This window comes from Primulina tabacum, chromosome 13 (genome assembly GCF_025594145.1).
Source record: "Primulina tabacum isolate GXHZ01 chromosome 13, ASM2559414v2, whole genome shotgun sequence".
Taxonomy (NCBI): Eukaryota; Viridiplantae; Streptophyta; class Magnoliopsida; order Lamiales; family Gesneriaceae; genus Primulina; species Primulina tabacum.
The window spans coordinates 38,319,052-38,342,713 of NC_134562.1; the positions used below are offsets into that span (position 1 = coordinate 38,319,052).

At 33.3% G+C, this 23,662-nt stretch overlaps 2 protein-coding genes, 1 long non-coding RNA gene and 1 other non-coding gene across 10 annotated transcripts; 3 read left to right on the plus strand and 1 right to left on the minus strand.

Moving 5' to 3' along the window:
- The first annotated feature begins 1,269 nt into the window (after positions 1–1,269).
- LOC142521669 (uncharacterized) lies at positions 1,270–6,002 on the plus strand. 5 transcript variants are annotated; one of them, XM_075624797.1, is made up of 7 exons: positions 1,270–1,303; positions 2,305–3,904; positions 3,992–4,073; positions 4,177–4,243; positions 4,620–4,805; positions 4,909–4,969; positions 5,369–6,002. In XM_075624797.1, the coding sequence occupies exons 2-7, from the start codon at positions 2,485–2,487 to the stop codon at positions 5,665–5,667; spliced, it is 2,115 nt and encodes a 704-aa protein (XP_075480912.1). In that variant the 5' UTR covers positions 1,270–1,303; positions 2,305–2,484; the 3' UTR covers positions 5,668–6,002. The 5 variants fall into 5 exon arrangements, with proteins under 5 accessions (XP_075480912.1, XP_075480910.1, XP_075480911.1 ...); XM_075624795.1 differs by having other exon boundaries at positions 1,276–1,366; positions 2,259–3,904; XM_075624796.1 differs by having other exon boundaries at positions 1,278–1,303; positions 2,259–3,904.
- Positions 6,003–17,889: 11,887 nt separating this feature from the next.
- LOC142521668 (protein LONGIFOLIA 1-like) lies at positions 17,890–22,307 on the plus strand. Of its 2 annotated transcripts, none has more exons than XM_075624792.1 (6): positions 17,890–18,078; positions 18,273–18,508; positions 18,597–18,643; positions 18,771–20,678; positions 20,769–20,919; positions 21,417–22,307. In XM_075624792.1, the coding sequence occupies exons 2-6, from the start codon at positions 18,370–18,372 to the stop codon at positions 22,169–22,171; spliced, it is 3,000 nt and encodes a 999-aa protein (XP_075480907.1). In that variant the 5' UTR covers positions 17,890–18,078; positions 18,273–18,369; the 3' UTR covers positions 22,172–22,307. The 2 variants fall into 2 exon arrangements, with proteins under 2 accessions (XP_075480907.1, XP_075480908.1); XM_075624793.1 differs by having other exon boundaries at positions 17,942–18,078; positions 18,305–18,508.
- Positions 21,575–22,889, minus strand: LOC142521674 (uncharacterized). 2 transcript variants are annotated; one of them, XR_012814344.1, is made up of 2 exons: positions 22,665–22,889; positions 21,575–21,758 (listed from the first exon to the last, which is right to left on the minus strand). It is a non-coding gene; the product is annotated as an uncharacterized LOC142521674 (long non-coding RNA). The 2 variants fall into 2 exon arrangements; XR_012814343.1 differs by having other exon boundaries at positions 22,540–22,889.
- Positions 22,824–22,895, plus strand: TRNAT-CGU (transfer RNA threonine (anticodon CGU)). Its single transcript has one exon. It is a non-coding gene; the product is annotated as a tRNA-Thr (tRNA).
- The last annotated feature ends 767 nt before the right edge of the window (positions 22,896–23,662 follow it).

Genomic DNA, 23,662 nt, shown 5'->3' on the forward strand with positions numbered 1-23,662 from the left:
AACAAACGTTTCAAGCTATCCTCGATCTCTATAACAAAAGTGATTTGTTTCTCATATTCTTTCCTATAAAATTTGAGACAAATCAATATTTTGATAATGTTATCGATACTAAAAAATGATGAGTATGTCTCTTGTGAGATGGTCTCACGAATATTTATCAGTGAGACGGGTCAATTCTACCGAAATTCACAATAAAAAATAATATTCTTAGCATAAAAAATAATATTTTTTCATGGATTATCCAAATAAGATATTTGTCTCAAAATACGATCCGTGAGACCGTCTCACACAAATTTTTACCAACGATGATTTTGTACCCGCATAATCCAAGTTTGATCTTCTGTAAAGTATCGCATCAACCACAACCTCATCATTGGGTCCATCCAAATCATATTAATAACTAATATATAAATCACAACTGTATAGTATTAAAATAATTAAAAAAAAAAAAACTACTACAATTTAGACTGCTTTGCGTGCGTCGTCGTATACATTAAAGTTCGATGACAACTTTAATAATTGGAGGAGGAGAGACGAGGGAGGCACCTACCTTATTTATATTGAAAATTTCTTCAAATCCCTTACCTTGTAATTTATTGGATTCCAGAGGTGCATAATTATCTATGGTAAGAGGACAATTGAAACGAGAGAATAGAGCTGATATATAGTAAAAGATTTGAGTTGCACCGTTATCATAAAAGTAATAAACGATCATTCCTATCCTGATAATGATCACAACGAGATTTGAATATTTCATAATAATGATTGCGTTCTGATAATTTAATATATGATATTTAATAATATAAACCTCACATGCGTGACACTAAAGATCCAAACACTAGAGCCTAAATTGATTGTGGCTGCACACTAACTTGCATATTCGACTATGACATATAATAAATTATTTTTTGTTAATTAAAGCTACCAAATTCTTTAGTCATGTTTATGTAGGAAATGGGCAGCTCGTGGTACATCCACATCATGTTAATTAATAATATTTTCTTGTGAACTTATAATTTTTAACAATAAATTAAAGGTTTAAAAAAAAAACAATAAATTAAAGGTACTTCACCAGGATACACGGTAATGTGAAATATTTACGATAATTTTTTTCGATACCCTCGACCTTTGTCTTGGTGAATTTAAAATGGGATCCGTAATTTTGGGCCTTTGGGGTTTTTTGGTCTGGCCTAAATAGTATGTGAATAAGCCCAATAAGTTATATGGCCGGCCATGTTTACGAAATATCAAAGCTACATTTCCAATCCAATCAAAGTCTCGAACCGGATATGGAGCAGATCGGGTACGTAGTTCTCGCGCTTCTCCTCCCCGCCGTGCCATCTCCCCCTGTTCCTCACTCTTGCGCGTACCTTTCTTTTTTTACCTCATTTGTATGATTTTTATCATTTGTAGTTACTTCCATTTTTAATCCTTTTTTTTTCGGATGTGAGATTACGATCAATTTTCTGCATACAATTAACCTCTTCGTTTCAGCTTTGAATTTGGATAATTTATGTTAGCTAAAAGATTGAATAATTATTATGCTCTCTTCACCTTTTTTACGATGAATTGAATTTTTACTGTGTAAATAAATTTGCTTTTTAGTTGGGTATATATTGTCTACAGTTTAGGATTGAAAAGCCTACTGAAGAACGCCATAATCGAAAAAGTTATTTCAGAATAGTTGTTTTTGAAATAAAAGGATTTTCAGATTTTTTATTTGAAATTCCTTGTTTGATCCAAATCTACTGATCAAAGAACTTGAAGCTTTTCTTCTGTGCCTTTGGAACCGTTTTGCTTCAGAAATCACACATTACCTTTAGCATATAGTATATAAATATACATCACAAAGGTTGTAAATGGATTGACGGATTTGATTTGGAAAAGGATTTGATGGATGTATTTCAAATGACAAATATCTTGGGAAATTCGCTTTAATTTTGTTAATCCAAGCAAGTTAAGGAATTTGAAATCCATCAATTCAAACACAAACAAAGAATGCTTCCTCTACTTACAAGTTTCCTTTTTTTGAGGATTGTTAATGCTAACCTTGGATCTTATGAAGACCTGTGTAAGTTGCATAAATCGATATTGGTTCTAAAGAATGAGTCACATAATTTCTTATAGTTGTTCTGCTTGGTTCGTTGGTGCTCTATTAAATGCTGAAGAGTGTATACTTTTATATTTACTTAATCTTTTTATCTTGTTTTATTCTTCTTGTGGAAGTTTTGATATTGTTTCAATAACTTGTGATTTAGGATACTTTAGGTATAGTTTGTTAAGTACAAAATCATACCAATTAAGGTGATAGGGAGATTGGCAGGATGCAAAAAACCGTGACTGTTGCTACGAGTATGAACAGTTTTCAGGAACAGTTTTCAGGATGATCTCCCGATATCGACAGAGTCAAGAACAATTTGCAAGGTGATCTACTAAAGGATATTTTGGTCCACCCCTATATATATTTATAGGTGACTATCTCTAATGGAAATACACAATCCTGCTGGAGATGCTGCTGCTAGCGGTAAAAGAAGGAAAAGACGAAGAGGAAAGAGGAAGGCTGCTTCTCAAATTGTGGATCAGATGGATGTTAATCTGGAAGCGTCAAAAATAAGAGGAGATCGTGAAACCAAAAATAGTCTTGCTGAAGGTAATGTGGGTGCCAAAAGAAAATTGAAGAGGAAAACAGTCAAGAGTAAGGCTGGAAATAAGGATAAAGTCAAAAGCAGGGACCAGTTGAATTCTATGTCATATCTCCAATTATCGGATAAAAGCCTTAGACATGAGATTGATGATAAGCTCGTCAAGAATGAGAGTGTCCAACACACCGACCAGGATATGATCGATATAGAAACAGTTAATCTTACTCAAGGCAATATGAACCAAAGGATGGGTCAGTCACATTCCATGTCTAAATTACAACCATCAGATTCAAACTTGAGACAAGAGAATTGTGATAAGCTCACTGAGAATGTGGATGTCCAACAATCTGACCAGAATAAAGTGGATACAGAGTCGATAGTTAATCTCACCGAAGGTAATGTGAGTATCAAAAGAAAAAGGAAGAGGAGAAGGATCAAGAGTAAGACAGGAGATAAAGACAAACTCCAAAGCCTGGGCCAGTCAAAAAATTCTGCATCAAGTTTACAATCAGATAACAACCTCAGACAAGAGATTGATAATAAGCTCAATGAGAATGAGGATGTCCGAAGCACTGACCAGAAGAAGATGGATATAGAATCAACTTATAATCTTGCAGAAGGTAACACGAGTATGAAAACAAAAAGGAGAAAGGAAAAGGCTAATAGTAAAGACAAAAATAAGGATAAAGTCCAAAGCATGGGCCCGGACCCAGCCAATGGCATCTCAAATTTACAGTTATCAGAGAATAACACTGAACGAGCAATTGATGGCAAGCTTATTGAAAAAGATCGCACTGCTCAAGAATTCAATTTTCCTGCAAAAATAGAGTATAAGCCTCACCACAGTGATCACCTAGTTGACATGGTTGAGGTTTCAATTATAAGTGCTTCTTCTGAAGTACACGAAGAGAGATCTGTACCTTTTGCAGGGCCCATGACATTGGAAGGGAAGGTGTTTCCTTGTGAAAGCCAGCAAAAACCTGCCCATAATCAGATACCCATGGAGGATGTGAAGTTTCAGAATGTGATAAATGAAGTCAACAATGGATTATTTGTCGATGAGGGAACCACAAGTCTTGGATCATTGGGTGTGGAGGAAGCAGAATCCTTATCAAAGGATTTAGTCGAATATCCATGTAGACCACTCACCACCACTGATAGGAGAAAACTTCTAGTCCTTGATGTAAATGGTCTACTTGCATACATAGTAATGCCACCTCCAAAAGGTTCTAAAGCCGATATAAATATATTAAGACGAGCAGGTGAAAAAAATAGCTTTTCTTGTATCTTAGACCTTAATGTAACAGATCTGTTAAATGAATCTTGCTAATCATAACTTTATCCTGCAGTTTTCAAGAGACCTTTCTGCGATGATTTTCTGAAATTTTGCTTTCAGAACTTTGATATAGGCATATGGTCATCAAGAGCCAAGTACTTCCTCTTTTGCTGCATAGACTTTTTTATTTCCAAGGAGTTTTATTCCGAATACCTGTTTCTTGAGTTCCGTCCCTGACTTAACCTTGGCATAATGCAGGGAAATTATTGATAGAATTGTTGATTATTTACTGGGAAATCTGCAACCGAAGTTGCTTTTTTGTTGGGTAAAATTTCTGCTCATCTACCTTTGCGACCTTTTATGTAATGGTGAAACAAAGTCTCTTAGAAACTTGTCTTCATGCCTGTATACGATTATTGAACTCCTTTTTTTGGGGTGCGTTTTCAGCATTTGGTGTATTTCATGTGTGGCATTCGTGGTGATTTTCACTCAATGGAATATAATCCTAAAATTATTTTTTCCTGATGATGTCATTTAATTCACAGATGTTCAAGGATGATTAGGAAATTTATGATCACATGAGTAAACTAACCAATAAAGTTAGTGCCATGACAAATGTAGTCAAAGCAGTTTTCATTCTAGATGCGTGAATCCGAACTAAGTCTACCAGTTTATGACAGTTTAACTATGCTGCAATGCAGAACATGTCACAAAGTACTCAATCAGGGTTCAAAACTCTTGAAAACATTCATAAGCCCTTGGTCTGCAAGGAGTTGAGGAAAATTTGGGAAAATGATGGTTGTAAATTTTCTTGGAAGAAAGGACGATACAATGAATCCAACACTCTGCTGATAGATGATTCTCCTTACAAAGCTTTGCTCAATCCAGTAAGCTTTTTCACCACTTACAATGTTTTTCATCTGGTTTCTGATTCTCCCCATTTTTGTTAGCTCGACGCTTGACTATGAGTTGTTTCGTGGAATTTTTTAGTTGCACACTGCAATATTTCCGCATCCATACCATTACGAGGATAAAGATGACAATTCGTTGGGTGAGATTCCTTTATCTATCAATTATCAGTAATTTTCTTCTTGCTTATGGTAATCCTTTCCCCAAAATGCGTTTTGTCTTGTGATTGACGTTGTGATTGACATATCTTTATGCATTCATTGCTTTATCTTCTACAATAACGATTTAATCGAGGAAATTCTTTATATATATATATATATATGTGATTATTTGTATATCATGTCTGCCAGTCAGTCGAGTCAAATAAATTTTAGAAATAAGCATCATCTCCGTGCCCATTATCTGAATCTTACGTTACCTAATATCATTCACTTATTGATTACCCTTTTGCACAACAAATGAAGTTCATCTCCAATGTTCAATGCTCCCTGGTTAAAAATGGAAGCTTTGTTAGTCTTCATGAAACTCAATTTAATTGCAGGCCCCGGAGGTGATCTTCGAGTTTACTTGAAAGGGTTACTAAAATCCGAAAATGTTCAGGAATATGTCGAGCACCACCCCTTTGGTCAAAGTGCTATAAATGAAACGAATGTCTCATGGCAATTCTACTCGGGTGTTCTTCAAAAGTTTTCCGACGACACCCAAGCTACAAATAATCCCACTCCGGTGGTAACTTTGAGTCAAAGCGTTGCTTCTCCACCACTGGACAAAGTTTTGGATCCCGAACTGCACCGCCGTTGCTCACTCAACAGCTACTCCAGTAAACACAATAGATCCTGAAGTACACCCTATTCATTCTTCCCTGGTAGTGAGTGCCTCACAATAAAGTGAACTCATGCCGGATCTTAATATGTTACAAATACTCCTGCATTCATAAGTTCCCTCTTCTTGGTGACTTTGCAGCAAGGATTATGTTGCAATTTGCAAATCACACATTTGCCACAATAGAAGTTACTGTTAGATTTTTTGGTACTGTTTAATTTAGTAATATGGAAGAATTCTAAATCTTTCATGTTGTCTTCTGACTAAGATAACATTATGATATCTCTAAGAATGTCTAAATTATACACACAAACGCACAAGTATATATGGTTGAATCATTTGTGGTTTTGTGATTTGTTTGTATGAGAAGTTGGTTGATTCATGCACACAAAAAAGAAAGAAAAGAAAGAGAAACACCCCATCAAATTGTGTATTAAGTATTATTAACTTGGTATGATCCTATCCAACCCGAGATATGGTGTATATTTTTCTCCATAATGTCTTCTGCCCTACAAATTATTGTACCCTATCCCCCATCGCACGACTTTTGTGCTTGTCATGAGTGGTTTGTTTTATTACCGTCGTTTTCTGCAGAAAGTACCACTCTGTAACCTCATTCCGTATGGACACTTCCAAACGGCACATCTCTGCCACATGATTCTGTATGATTAGTTTACGCACTCATGTCTTCAAAATTTCGCAAGTTTCTTGAATCGTGACTGGCAGGTTCGTTCGAACTGTTTCTTTCATGCTAACAATAATCATTTACCCACAAAAGATAATATACTAAATAAGTAGTATCTTTAGCTTGGTGTACGTGTAAGGATCATTAAGATCCTCTGGTTTAATAATATATTTGAAATGCATCACCAATTAATTTAGCATGTGGTAACAGGTGGCTTCTCATATTTTTATTGATCTGGGTCGCTTGACACGAACACGAATATGTATATTTTGATGTAATATTATTAGGCAAAACTTAAGACACGACCAGACTAGAATATATATCTTAATGAAGATGTTTGATTAGGTGGGGAGATGGTCATGTGCGAACAGATAGCCTAATCCCTTGGAACATAACATATTATTAGCTAGCTAGGGTGGTTAAATTAAATATTATTACGATAAGGTTGGTTTGCTGCCTTCTAAACTTTAGGCAACCCTCGTGGGAGATCTATCCACATTTAATCCACACGTGATCATATCCGATTTATAAACTCTTAATATTATTTAAATGAATTTTAAATTAAATTGCATGGTTACTCTTAACATAATAAAATAAGAAAATAAATTTGTTTAGACAAATGATCCCATCTAACGTTTGGTGTAAACGATGAATTATTAGTTGTTTAACGCTCGTTTTTGTTTTATCGACTCTAGTTTTAAAAATGATTATATTTATAATAAAAAATTGACTCAACATGAATAAAATTTTTAATTGTTTTTTTTTTATATAAACAAAAAAGTCAAGGAAGCAATCGCTTCTCGAGTACTTGCGTTGTAATATCAAGGAACATTGCATGTGACGTAATGAAGAATTTTAGTAGTAAAGTCTCAATTGTGTACGATTGATAATGTCGCTAATCGATCGTCAAACAAGTGGAATGTTGTTATAAAAACACATAACATGATGGGATAGAATGAAAAGAGAATTTAAATTATTAACATTGTTGTGAAAAAATAAACATTTATGGTAAAAAGTAAAAATCTCAAACTCTCAAAATTTACCAAACTACACACTTTATAATATTTTTCTCTCTACTCAATTGTGATTTTCTTCACAAATGAGAGATCTATTTATAGGAAATCTTTACAAATAATCCAAAAATAAAATACATCATTACCTATATCATCACACACTAATTTTCAATATTTACAACTCTTATTTTCAACATTCAAATATTCAACATTCAAATATTCAATACACACATTTTAAATATACTAGCAAGAAGCACGTGCGATGCACGTAAATATTAATTATTTAATAAAAATTAAAATTTGATTTTTTTTAAAAAATAATTTGAATCATTTTTTTTATTTATATTGGTTTAGTATTTTGTCATATTAGATGAATAAATTAATTAAGAACTTATATCTTACTTTCAAAATTATTTCTCAAATTAAAATTCAAGTCGTTAATTTTATGTTATATAATAAATTTTAATGAGCATAGTATATAGAACGATTTGAACTGAAACAAATTTTGAAAATATATATATCTGAGTACTACGTATCCAAATCAGGGATTTTATAAATGCATAAATCATAATTTATATAAGTGAAGCACACTAAGGAAAAATAATTATCAATTTAAAATATTTGTGATTAACTCATCAAAATATTATGAAAATAATGAAATAAAATACTGATAATAAAATATAACATATAATATCCAATTTAAATATTATTTAACCTTCCAGAGAACTTTTTTACCTTTTGTACTGTTGCATATATAATTATTTTTTTCTTATATCTTCTTGTGATACTATAATTTATTACTTAATTAGAAACTATACTAAAATATAATTACAAAATTGCATTAAAATCATAAAATAACATGTAGAAAGAAAATTAAAATGATAGATATTTAAAGTTAGTATAAAGATGGATTATTTGAGAAAATTAATATAGGAGTTACATTTTATTCTTAAAGTGATATAAATTATTACAATCAATGTATATTGTAGTGATAATTCATTAGCATTTGTTAGACTATTAATTATATATTATGTAGAATAATTAGGCTACTAACTAATTATATATTAGGTGGAATAAATAAAAAATTTTGATATTTCATTTTTACACTTACAACAATTAGAAATTTACAAATATATCTTTATTGAATCTTTGGATTTGTATTGATAAGGAGATCATTTTTATCTTTTGACAATTGAAAAACATGACCAATTATCTACACTTTTGTAGGTATATAGATAAAAAATATATTTTTATCATCAAACATATATACATTTTTAATGAATAGATTTCCCATAAATTGTGTAGAAAATTTTCATGCAATTAATCTAACAACATACAATTTAAGGGGATAGTAGAAAATTTACAATGAAAAACTTTATTATTATTTTTACACTTTTATAAGTATAATAGTTAAATATATATTATTTTGATATTTTTAATGATTTTTTTAAATTAAAAAATTTATTCTTTTAATATTTTTTCTGAGAATTATGTAGCAAGAAAATGTTATTTCTCTAATATATTTTTATTATCAAATATCTATTCAATTTTTATGTAACATTATTTTCAAAGTTTCTTATGTTGTAATTTTTTATTAAAAATAAAAACACTATTATGATCCTCATGTATTTAATGATTGTGTAGAAAATTTTCATGCAATTAATCTAATAACACACAATTTATGGGAATAGTAGAAAATTTACAATAAAAACTTTGTTATTTTTTTTATGCTTTTATAAATATAATAGCTAAATATATATTCTTTTAATATTTCTAATGAAAAATATATTTTTTTTTTATTAAAAATCTATTCTTTTAATATTTTTTGTAAGATATGTGTACGAAGAAAATTTATTTTTTAATGTATTTTTTATTATCAAATATCTATTCAATTTTTATGTAATATTATTTCAAAATTTCTTATTTTACAATTTTCTATTAAAAAATAAAAACACTATGACCCTCATGTGCTTAATGAGTTCAAAAAAAATAAATGCATCAATTAAATAAATAATCAATACATACAAATTCAACATCCCAAATTTATCCCTAAATTTTATATAGATTTTCCACCAATGCCCATGCAATTAATACAAACAATGTATAATTTTTTAGCAATGTAGTAAAATCACAATGTAAAAACTTTGCACATCATTTATACTTTTATAGGTATATAGATTTATAGGTATATAGATGTAGATAGATATAGATTTATAGGTATATAGATACATTACAATAAGGCTCTAAAGTCAATTAATTATTAACAATGATGATGCATTTATGTCCTATTATTTTTATCTTTATATTACAATAATAATAAGTTTTATTTTGTTCAAGTTTGCATGAAGGGTATTTTTGTCAATGCACAATCGGAAAACAATGTCAATTATACACACTTTTATAGGTATATAGATTTTTCAACACTCTCCCTTGTGATGATGATCATAATGATTGTATTCATTACGTATTTTTATACTGCCTCGTTAAAAACCTTACTAGGAAAAACCCAGTGGGATAAAAACCATAGCAAGGGAAAAAGAGTGCAGTCACGTAAACTCCCCCTCATGTTGACACGAACAATTCTTCACAAATTTCGTAGATTGCGCATCCCAATATTATATATATGCTTTCTGAATATTGACGTAGGAAGCGCCTTTGTGAAGAGATCTGATGAATTTTCACTTGATTGAATGTGACGAACATCAATACATTTATTCTTCTCAAGCTTCTTGGTGAATGCAAAGAACTTAGGAGGAATATGTTTAGTTCTGTCGCTTTTTATGTATCCTTCTTTCATTTGAGCAACACATGCATCATTATCTTCATATAGTATCACAGGCTTCTCGTCGAATGATAATCCGCATGAGATTTGGATATGTTGGGTCATTGATTTTAACCACACACATTCACGACTTGCTTCATGTAGTGCAATAATCTCGGCATGATTTGATGAAGTTGTTACGAGCGTTTGTTTCTGTGAACGCCAAGAAATTGCAGTGCCTCCACGAGTAAAAACATATCCAGTTTGGGAACGTGCCTTGTGTGGATCAGATAATTATCCAGCATCGGCATAATCAATTATACTTGGATTAGCATCTTTTGAATACAAAAGTCCCAAGTCTGTCATTCCTCGTAGATAACGGAATATATGTTTAATTCTGTTCCAATGTCTCTTTGTTGGATATGTGCTAAATCTTGCCAACAAATTTACGGCAAAAGATATATCAGGCCTTGTACAATTTGTAAGATACATAAGGGCACCGATAGCACTTAGATATGGTACTTCTGGACCAAGAATATCTTCATCTTCTTCACATGGTCGGAATGGGTCCTTTTCTATGTTTAATGATCTAACAACCATTGGAGTACTTAAAGGATTTGATTTATCCATATTAAAACGTTTAAGGATCTTTTCTGTATAATTTGTCTGGTGAACAAACATTCCACATTCTTTTTGTTCAATTTGTAAACCCAGACAATACTTGGTTTTTCCAAGATCCTTCATTTCAAATTCTTCCTTCAAGTATGACACAACTTCTTGAATTTACTTATTCGTTCCAATGATGTTTAAATCATCAACATATACAGCAATAATTACGCATCCGGATGTTGTTTTCTTAATGAAAACACAAGGGCATATTGAATTATTTACATATCACTTTTTCATCAAGTGATCACTTAGTCGATTATACCACATTCGACCAGATTGCTTTAACCCATATAATAATCTTTGTAATTTCACAGAATAACATTCTCTGGGTTTTGAACTTTGTGCTTCAGGCATCTTAAATCCTTCAGGGATTTTCATATATATATATATTACTATCAAGTGATCCATATAAGTAAGCTGTAACAACATCCATAAGACGCATTTCTAAATTTTCAGATACCGCCAAGCTAATCAAATACCGAAACGTAATTGCATCCATCACGGGAGAATACGTTTCTTCATAATCAATTTCAGGCCTTTGAGAAAAATCTTGTGCAACAAGTCGAGCTTTATATCTCACTATTTCATTTTTCTCATTTCGCTTTCGAATAAAAACCCATTTGTATCCAACAGGTTTTACACCTTCAGGTGTAAGGACTATAGGTCCAAAAACATTACGTTTATTTAGCGAATCCAATTCAACCTGGATGGCTTCTTTCCATTTTATCCAATCCTGCCGATTTTTACATTCACCAAAAGATTTTGGTTCATGATCTTCATTATCATTAATGATGTCGATTGCCACATTATAAGAAAATATATCATCAATTTCTTCTATATCTTTTCGGTTCCATATTTTCCAGTATTAATGTAATTGATGGAGATTTCATGATTCTCGTTAGTTTGTGGTTCTGACAGAATATTTTCATCATCATGTGTTTCTTCAGGAACATCATTCTCTATTTTGTGATCATCATGTGTTTCTTCAGGAACATCATTCTTTATTTTGTGATAATCGTGTTTCTCTATAAATTTTCTTTTTCGAGGATTTTTATCCTTGGAACTGACTGGCCTTCCACGCTTCAGGAGTTTAATGACATCATGAGTATCTTCAATTTGTTTTTTTGGAATTTCAATTCGAGCAGGGGCATTTGCAGCATGTATATATGATTTAGTTACCCCTTTTGTGTCAGCAAATGCATCTGGTATTTGATTGGCTATTCTTTGCAAGTGTACAATTTGTTGTACATCCTTTTCACATTGTTTTGTTCTTGGATCCAGATGTAACAATGATGATACATGCCATGTAATTTCCTTTTCGGTATGTTTCTGTTCTCCCCCTAACATTGGGAAGATTTCCTCATTAAAATGACAATCAGCAAAACGTGCTGTGAACACGTCGCCTGTCTGAGGTTCAAGATATCGAATGATTGATGGACTATCATAACCGATATAAATTCCAACCTTTCTTTGAGGTCCCATTTTCTTTCGTTGCGGTGGTGCAATAGGCACATACACCATACATCCAAAAATTCTCATATGAGAAATGTCTGGTTCTTTACCAAATGCAAGCTGCAATGGGGAGTATTTATGATATGCACTTGGTCTGATGCGAATTAATGAAGCAGCGTGTAAAATTGCATGTCCCCATATAGAAATAGGGAGCTTTGTTTTCATAATCATTGGTCTAGCAATCATTTGCAGACGTTTAATCAATGATTCAGCCAATCCATTCTGTGTATGTACATGAGCAACAAGATGCTCAACAATGATTCCCATAGACATACAATAATCATTGAAAGTTTGGGAAGTAAATTCACCAGCATTATCAAGTCTAATTTTCTTGATTGTATAATCGGGAAATTGATTCCTCAATTTTATTATTTGAGCAAGTAATCTTGCAAATGCAACATTTCGAGTTGACAATAAACATACATGTGACCATCTGCTGGAGGCATCAATCAATACCATAAAGTATCTGAATGGTCCACATGGTGGATGGATTGGTCCACAAATATCACCCTGAATACGTTCAAGAAACATTGGTGATTCAGTTTGGATTTTGGCAGGTGATGGTCTTATAATAAGTTTTCCAAGAGAACATGCTTTACATTGAAACTTATTATTCTGAAAGATCTTCTGGTCTTTCAGCGGATGACCATGTGTATTTTCTTTAATTCTTCGCATCATTGTTGAACCAGGATGTCCCAATCGATCATGCCAATTGGTTAATATTGAAGAATTATCAACTACCATGTTTGATTCAATCGGACTTATATGTGTATAATGCAATCCAGTATGGAGCATTGATAGTTTTTCAATCACATATTTCTTTCCTGATTTATATGTGATAAGACACATATATTTCTTATTCCCATCATTCATTGTTTGAGTATCATACCCATGGGAATATATATCATTAAAACTCAACAAATTTCTTTTCGATTGTGGTGAATATAAAGCATCATTGATCGAAAATTTTGTACCATTAGGTAACAAAAATTGTGCTTTACCACATCCTTTAATCAAGTCTACAGGACCTGATATTGTATTCACCGTTGTTTTTGTTGGTTTTAGTTCCAAGAAATATCTTTTATCTCGGAGGATAGTGTGCGTTGTACCACTATCGGGTATGCAAACTTCAGCTTTGCTCATAGCATTTTTCATTTTTTGAACTTCAAAAAAATATGCAATGAAATAAAATTACTGGCAATATATATTTAAATATAACACATATCATAATAAAACATTATATGGATACATGAAAAATAAATTATTGTACATTTATATTCTACCACTATATTGTTCATTTTCAGAGAAATCATTGAGAAAATCTGCAGCATCAATATTGTTCATTTCTATCCCACCAACATATTGATCATTTCCAGATAAATCATTCATAAAATCACCAGCATCAAAATGAGTTGAATCACTCAAATGGTCACTGCGTTCAGTGAAGTTGGTCTCATTTTCTTTCTCCTTTAATGATTCTTTATAAAGTTTACAAATGTGTTCAGGGGCTCGACAAATTTTGGACCAATGTCCTGGAGTACCACATCTGAAACAAGAACTTTCATATCTTTTTGAGTGATTCTCATTAACACTTGTATTCTCATGATGCCTTTTCTGTGGATGGTTTGGGACGCTCTTTTGAGATGAATTATAAAAATAACTATCTCTATTGTTTTCAAAACCACGGCCTCGACCACGACCACGGCCAATTCCACGTCCATGACCTCGACCTCGACCAAAACCTTGTCTTTGAATTTGATTTTGGTTTCCAGGTTTAAATTCATTTTTACTTACAGCATTTACTTCTGGAAATGCTGTTGATCCAGTGGGTCGGGACTGATGATTTCTCATTAATAGCTCGTTGTTTTTTCCGCCACAAGAAGACAGGCGATGAGTTCAGAATATCTCGCAAATCCACGTACTCTATATTGTTGCTGTAGAGTAATATTTGATGCATGAAACGTGGAAAATGTTTTTTCAAGCATTTCAGATTCTGTGACCTCATGTCCACAAAATTTTAGGTGCGAGATTATTCGATACATCGCTGAATTATAATCGCTGACTTTCTTAAAATTTTGGAATCTTAACATATTCCATTCATCACGGGCGGTCGGAAGTATAACTTCCCTTATATGTTCAAATCTTTCTTTCAATCCTTTTCACAAAGCCATGAGATCTTTTTCAATTAAATATTCACATTTCAATCCCTCGTCGAGATGTCGACGCAAAAATATAATGGCTTTTGTCTTTTCTTGTGATGTCGATATGCCATTTTCTTTATTGTCTCACTTAGACCCAATGACTCAAGATGCATTTCTACATCGAGAGTCCATGGCATATAATTTTTTCCCGTGATGTCGAGCGCAACAAATTCGAGCTTTGTCAAATTTGACATGGTGGTACTAAAAAAAATTACGATGCATTTTATTAGTTAATGAATATTGCAATACAAAGTAATGGATAAACAACAAGTACAAGCATTTGTAAAAATAAAGAAAACACACGAGAAGGATATTCTCCGATAAATAAAAGACTCGTGAGTATGATGACCAAAATAATTAAAAATAACATTGAGAAAGCCATCTTCTTTTTTCTTCGAAAATTTAGTGAAGAATAATTTTTAGAGAAGAAGAGAAAGTTGGAGTGATTGAATGTGTTTATGAGATCATATTTATAGGGCAAAAACTAGCCGTTTTGTTACCGTTTATGACCGTTGGTGTATAAAAAAATAAAGGTATGTATTTGTATAATTTTATGGTAATAATATGGTGTATATAATATTAGACATATTTAAATAATTACGTATATCATATCATATTATTATAATGATGTGTCATAAGATATTTTATTTAAAAATCTTATAGGCTTTTATACTTGTCGTATCCCTTACCGGGAGCGTGGGATGTCGTCTTAACATACTCCCAGGATTTATAACAAGTTTTTGAAAAATTTATTTTTATTATTAATAATAACATTATATTATATATTAAATATATACACAATAAATAAATAACAGTAAAATAAATATTATTACTTTTGTTACCTTTTTCTTCTGTTTGGAGCTTGGAAAAGGATGGAGGACTTTTAGAGCTTCGTGCTGATAACGTGTTGTGAAAAAGTAAAAATTTATGGTAAAAAGTAAAAATCTCAAACTCTCAAAATTTACCAAACTACACACTTTATAATATTTTTCTCTCTACTCAATTGTGATTTTCTTCACAAATGAGATATCTATTTATAGGAAATCTTTACAAATAATCCAAAAATAAAATACATCATTACCTATATCATCACACACTAATTTTCAATATTTACAACTCTTATTTTCAACATTCAAATATTCAACATTCAAATATTCAATACACACATTTTAAATATATTTTTCAACAAACATGACTTTTTCTATCCTATATTTTGTGTGTAAGACTTAGGATAGTCCATTGGATTTGGTGAATCTCACCAAAATAGATGAGTACATCACAATCTAAACAAAAACTTATGTAAGACGATTTCATGGGTCGTATTTCGTGAGACATATCTCTATTTGGGTCATACATGAAAAATGATTACTTTTTATGCTAAAAGTATTACTTTTTATTGTGAATATTGATAGGGTTGACCCGTCTCACAGACAAAAATTCGTGAGACCGTCTCACAAGAGACCTACTCCACAATCTAATGGTCGACAATACACTATCTGAACTTTTTAAAATTTTAGTTTTGAGAAACTTAAATTTTTTTATTATTTAAAATAATGCATTGTAAATTAATTTTCATGCTAGAATAAAAATAATATAAATGGAATTCTCTATTCCTCTACATCAAGGTGCACCTAACATGCACACACACATATCGGGGAATTTAATTTAGTGCATGATAGTTCAAAGATTTAACATCCAAATTAAAGCAAAGAGAATGTGTACAGAAGGTTCCCGATATTGCAATAAAGTTAGAGCAATAATAAGAGTGATGTCCCATGAAAAATATTTTTACAACTTGTTATTCATTCTGTTTGTTTTTTAAAAAAAACAGAAACAAAACACTTGAAACTTCATGATTTGTAGAACCATTGATAAACGAAAGAACTTGGTGCATTTGAATTAGGAATTCGAAAAATGGTATATTAAAATTTTAAATATGAGTTTGAAATACCAGTGACTGTGCTTAATAGGCTTTGAATGTGAATATTACAAATGAAATGAAGAAAAAAGCATTAATTAGTGAAGGGCAAGAGGCAGGCAATTCTTGATTGGGGAAACATAGTGTCCCAAAGTGAGTCCAAACACAGCTATATCCTTATCATCTACACCTTTAATTTCATCTTTTTCTACACAGAGGTATTGATTAAAAAATCAAGCATAAATCCCACCATTTTTAACACAAACTCGGATTTTGGTCGGTGAAGTGAGAGAGTGATTGCCATTTTTGTTCTTAATGTAGCTGCCAATTGTGTGGTAAAATGATACGTGTTATTTGGTGTGCATTCCGTATAGAAGGCACATACAAGAACACGAAATATTTTGGTATTTCGTACTTATAAGAAAACATAAAATATCGAAGAATTGCTGTCACTGGGTTCTTGCCAAAATACGAGAAAGAAGAAAAAAAATAAAAGTGCAAAAAATAGTGTGAGAGAAGACGAACACGAAAGAAAACGATGAGATATTATAACAATAATACCAAGTTATTTTCATAGTAAATGAAGTTCCTGAGAAAAGCAAAACAATTGAGCGGTTTCAACAACTTAGTGCAGAGACTGCTAATCTTTTTTATGGCAGATGATAGTAATGCAATGCAACAAATTTAATGGCAAAGACCAAAAAAAGAAGTCTGGGTTTCCTAACTCTTGCACTACTATTTATTACTGTCAGCTGATGATGGTGAAATTCAGACCTGGTTAAGTAATATTAGAGAGTGACACTTCGACCAAGCAATTAATTAATTGGGAAATTAAACAATCCATTATTGAATCCTACAAACTTGCCGTCGTATAGACTGAAACTCGATACTTCACTTGCCCATCTCCACCAGAGAAGTACACAACAGAAAGCCTCGAATAAGAAAATGTAATTTTATGTATGAATTTTTTTGAAAAAAAAAATTATAATATACTCCAAGCATATCCTAACGAAGTTGAGAAAATATTCCCACTTGCAACGTAAGAATGGACAAAAAAGTGGCTGAAAAATAGTTTAGACTCAAAGGGATGGCCATTTGCCAGTCCACAAATCCATTTTCCTACATTAACCTGACAGAGTCCACATGCCCCTATGTAGAGAGATGTCCACCCTTCAGAGTCTAGACAAAACCCGTTACCTTGTCCACTTGATAATCCAAGAAAATGACCGATCTAACTCAACCCCGCATTTTCACATCGCCAAACTGACCCACATCCGCACTTGAAATGCTGATAAAAATAAATAATAAATAAATAAACTACTTCAAACTATACATATATATAGCATCACCTCCATGAACGTTAGCCTCTGTAATCCAGCGGGCTCTTATTTGACTGATTTTTCCAGAGAATTCCAAGAAACAGAAGCATCTTTTCTTGATCTTTCTATCACAGTTTTCAGCATAGGCAGTTGCTCTGATACATTGAAGGTGGGTGGATACAGTGTCTCCATTGGGATTCTGGGTCCATTTCCATTTCCTGTTTCTGCATTCTTGCTGTCATTCAACGGTGGAAACTCTATCACTCGAATATTGGGAATCCAATAAAGCTAAGATTTCGAACCAATTCCCATCAGTCATCACACAAATGATTTGCAAATTGCGCCTCATTTGTAAGTATTCAGTCTTTTGTATTCTATTATTTTGCTGAGAGTTCTTGCAGAGAGTAAAACCCAATAATTGGATAAGACTAACATCCACCCTGTGAGAAGAAAGATACTAACAGTTTCAATTAACTATGATTCGTGTATGAAACTCACCACCACATGACAAAATATCATACAATTTTTCTGAATTCTTGAATCAGGTCTCATTCTTGGAGTTAATGAAACTATACAGGCGAGTGCAGGAGTAAATTAGAAATACAAAGATCCTCTATTTTGGAACTAAAGTAAGAAACAAAGATGTCTTCCTTAATGGACGAGAATCGAGATTTTCGGAAGCAGATAGGATGCATGAATGGCATTTCTCAACTCTTTGATCGTCACCATTACCTTACAAGTTGGCGTATTAGCAGCCACAACAATAAAAAACTACTTTTAGGTACTTTAAGGTTTCAAATACTTTAACATGAAAGCTTTTAACTCTACGTGTTTCTGATAAACCCACTTCACTCTGTGTATTCTTTTAGGTACCCAATACCAGTTGAACTCCCAACATACAGCAAGAGCTGCTGTGGTGAGATTCTAAGCAAGTTTCCATTGCTTTTCTCAGGAAAAAATATATGAAGAAATGGATTCCATTTTATGAGTTCTTAAGAATAAAATAAATTACATGAATGTAATTGTACCACTTACATTTGCAGGAAAAATTTCAGGATGTGCAGCAGTTGAAACATAGAGTTTCCATGGATTCATCCCAAACCTCTTATTTGTCTTCCTCGTGTTCATCTACATTGTCATCATTTGATTCTCATGGCACAGCAGGTCCTAAATCACTCGCACAAAGACAAACCTCCATTCATGAAGGCACGCTTGATCTTCGTGACGTAGTGAAAGGATCGATGTACAGAGAAGCCCTTTGCCTGCCTGTCAAAATCCAAACAAATGATAAAAGTAGAGGCAATGCCATGAAGCACATCGACTCTCCCTGGCCCATGCAGCAGTACAAATCCGGAAAGCCAGAAACCACGGCTTCTGAGGGATCGACACGGTTTCTTGCTACGTTCCAAGAAAGTACAAAGAACTCCAAGGATGCACGGCTGGCACTTCCTCGTTTCTCTTATGATGGGAGAGAATCTAGAGAGACATTTCAGTCGACTATGAAGAGCAAAGAACTCCCTAGATTATCGTTAGACAGTAAAGCAAGTTCTATGAAGTGTAAGCTCCACGAGTCAAGGTCGAATTTACTTAGCAGGGACTACCTGCAAATGGAAGGTGAGAGCTGCAACCAAGATCTCCCTTTGAAACAAGAACCAGGAAGTCAAAACCGATCATCTGGTGTTGTGGCAAAACTAATGGGCTTGGATGATTTCCCAGATACCATTTCATCTAAGAAAAGTAGGATTACAAAGGTTGAGTTATGCCCCAAAGAAACATTTCTTTCAAAATTATCCACAAAAACAGAGAAAAGCAAGCAAAATCCAGTTTTTTATTCCCCACGTGCTTCACAGAACAATCCTACATCTCCATCACCATGGTTAAACAGTGCCAGTTCTATCAGGAAACCGACTGAATATTCAAGGTTTCCAATGGAACCAGCTCCTTGGAGACAACAAAATCCCACTCAAGGTTCTCTAAAAAAGGCCCAACGAAGTAGGAAAGCACCAACAATTACTCAACATCTATCTTCTTCAGTTTATGGTGAAATTGAGAGGAAGGTGACAGAGCTTGAGTTTAAGAAGTCAGGGAAGGATATCAGAGCCCTTAAACAAATTCTTGAAGCAATGGAGAAAACAAGAGAGAGGTTAGAGAACCAGATAGGTGAGTCTGCTGAGGTTACATCACAAAGGAGATGCAATTTGGAAGAAAGTTTATCGGATCAGAATTCTAGTTTGTCAAAGTGGCAGAATTCAAACTACCACAAAGTCCCTAGCACCAGGGGTCCTGGAACTCCTAAGCCTTCAGTTTCTTATATTGTAATCAAGAAACCAACGGAAGTGGTTGATGAAAAAAAACCTTCAAGCTCCAATCAGCTTATTGAGATGGGAATACATCGGAAAAGAATCCAAACTCTGAACCTGAAACACGAGAGGGAGAATTCAGCTCACAGGCAAAAGGCGAAAGATTTTATGCCAAGGATTCATAATCTCAAATACACCAGCAAACATCTTCCTTCAATTGATAATAGGACCACTCGGAGAACTTTAGAGTTGGCAGGAACCTTAAAAGCACCTCAACTCATGAAGGCAGAGAATTGCTCTGGAAGAAATATAGTTGCGCTAAATGCAAGATCACGACAAAATCTACCAAAGAGGGAAGGAAATTTCAATGCTACTGTCGCCACTTCATCAAACTCCGTCAGGTTCGAGAGTCATTCCAAGAATAAAATTGTAGAAAAAGGTCCACAGAACAAAAACCGCTCAAAGAAATCAAAGTATTTGGAGCTAAGTGATGAACAATTGAGCGACTTCAGTAGTGAAACAAGATTTTCAAGTTACCAAGGTGACTCGGCTTCTGTAAAATCAGAAAGCAACAATAGCATAGCTTCACATATAGAAACAGAGGTCACAAGATTGGCCCATTCAATTAATCCAAGTGCCAGTCAACACAAGGTATGTAGAGATAGAGTAAACGATGTTATTCTCGTGCTTGTTTAGCTTCATGACCACCGAATATAACTTGATTTATGTTCTACTTTCCAGAATTCTGTGTCAACATGCATAGATAATATACCAGCAGCTGAACTAGCAGTAACCATGCAAGAACAACCAAGTCCAGTCTCAGTTCTTGATTCTACATTTTATGGTGAAGACTTGCCATCTCCAGTAAAGAAGATATCAATGGCTTTTCGAGGTATTCTGTAAATACAAATTTGTTTTGTTGTTTTTTGACAAATTCACTTTAACAATTTGCACTATGCAACCGTTGCCTCAAAATCAAGGGCAAGAGTGAACTCAAACAGAATACATTACAAAAATAATTCACTACAGTATGTATGCAAGATTCATCCATATTTAAATAGCAGTTGTCTCATATTAATAAGCCAGTGAAAATATTTTCCTTGTGCTATATAGATTGTAGCCATGCATTTGAACGATGATGTGTGCATATTATTTGATTGTCAAAACTTACGACATAATATGAAAACAACTTGTTCAATAAGGTTGTACGATGACTGAAATTTGAATATCAAACGTGAAGAAAATAAAAAATGTCACAGACACAATACATGCCTTCCATATCATTTCATGAAGTAATGATTTTTGTAAAATGTACATTCTCTCACATGCACTAACAATGCATATGAATCTTTTGACTAATTGGATCTATTGTTTTTCCCTAATATGCAGATCAGAGTCCAAGTCCTGATGAAGCCAACTGGCATCTTGAGAATCTAAATCATTTCATAGATTGCCCGAGATCCGATCACAGTCACTTAGTTCATGAGACTAGATTGTTGAAAAGTGAATCTGAAGAGTTTGCTCAGAACCAAAATGAAAAAGGATACGGGTGCCCCAATCCTAATCAAAGATATATTGGCAAGATACTGCATACATCAAGACTCCTGAAAGGCGCGAACTTCATCCCAATGGCTAGTCAGTTCCTTTCCTCACGCCACGTGATTAATCCAGACATGTTCAGTGTTCTCGAACAGATGGAGGAAACAATGCCAAGTACGAACAAAGAATTCACTGAAAAGAACAGTCAGATGCTGCTAAATCAGAAAATCGAAAGAAAAATTGTTTTTGATATGGTAAACGAAATACTTGTTCAAAAAGTCGCTCCAGACAAAACATTTACTGTAGGGAGAAAAAGGATTAGCCAGCCGGTGCTTGTGAAAGAAATAAGTCAAGAGATGGAGCGGTTGTGCAGAATTCCTGACAATAACTTTGACGAAAAGGATGACGGAATAAAAAGAATCTTAACCAGAGACATGATGAACCAATCTGAAGATTGGGCAGAATACAGTGGAGGGATTCCAGCCTTAGTGTTGGATACAGAACGTCAAATCTTTAAAGATCTGGTTAACGAGGTGGTCTCAGTTGATCATGCGGTTGTTCATGATCGAGCGAAGAAACATCGCAAACAACTATTTACCATGTAGTATTTCTTTTTCATCTGTTATTTAAAAGCAAAACACTAACTCCATTACTTCAATATTCATGTTCAATAAGGCTCCTCTAAAACTGATCACAGATTTCATTTAATTTGAAGTACCCTACGATTTTTTCATGTCTTGCTCCCATCGCCAAACAAAGAATGCTATAGAGCTGTTGGAAAGTTAAAGTCAAAAAATTAATTTTGATTCACGTCCCTTGATAACATGATCGAATATGGCACACCCAATATTTATCACAATCTCGATATATAATCTACGTAAATTCATCAAAATGGAACCCAAAGAAACCAGTGAATTTGATTATATGAATTATAGCCAGTCATGATAATAAGCAGGCAGTTACAGTAACATACCGCAACTATTTCTCATATACAAGAATAAAATCGCCTGTCGGTGCAAATGTAACAATTCACCTACTGCTACCCTCAGAAGCCAGTCTATAAACAAATATACTGCGTTATCCAAATTCATAACTTACACTTTCTGTGGATTCTTCGTTTTAAACCAAGACATATACTCGGCCTTGCTGCTGTCGTCGTCTCCGCCGTGATATCGCCAGAGCACAGCACTAGGCGCAACAATAGCCGGGGAAATGAAAATTTTACTATAAATAAAAATTTGTAAAATTTTATCACAAGCTTCCGTAGCATAGTGGTAGTGCGTTCGCTTCGTAAGCGAAAGATCGCGAGTTCGATCCTCGCCGGGAGCTATCTGTTTTTTTGACTTTTGAAAAACAGTTGAATATCATGTTTCTCAAATTTTATATAGTAAATCGACATCTCTTCTTGTCAAAACGGTATGATGGCCCTAACCTAAATTTAAAGAATCTTATCAACTTTTATTTGTTAAATAGGTCTCTTGTGAGACGATCTCATGAATCTTTATCTATGAGATGGGTCAACCCTATCCATATTCACAATAAAAAGTAATATTCTTAGCATAAAAAGTAATATTTTTTCATGGATGATCTAAATAAGATGTCTGTCTCACAAAATACGATCTATGAGATCGTCTCACACAAGATTTTGAATTTATATTTAATTTATTCATATAAGCAAGGGAAAATAACTTTTTTTTTTGAAATTTTCTTTACTAGCGACTTTATCCTAAGTTTTATTTTGATGTATTAACTTAAATTTTTTCTCTTTTACTTATAGTGTGTCGGAGGGAAGACGTGGCTTCGAAAAATGATGAAATACTGATATATCATGCATCGCGTCGGCAATTAATGAACCAAGGTACATTGGAAATTAAAAAATCGGTGTTTCAAAATCAAAATTGACTAGTTAATGATAGTGGAACAAAATAGTTATTTTTCTCGTAAATATATAATATCACCCAAATATTCCACATGTAGATAGACTCGCACACTTCGTTTGCTGCGATTAATGTAAAAAAACACTGCAAGAATTATGTGCATGCATTGTCCCCTGTGCGTTTACACATACCCAGACACGTGCAAAGTAAAAAAATAAA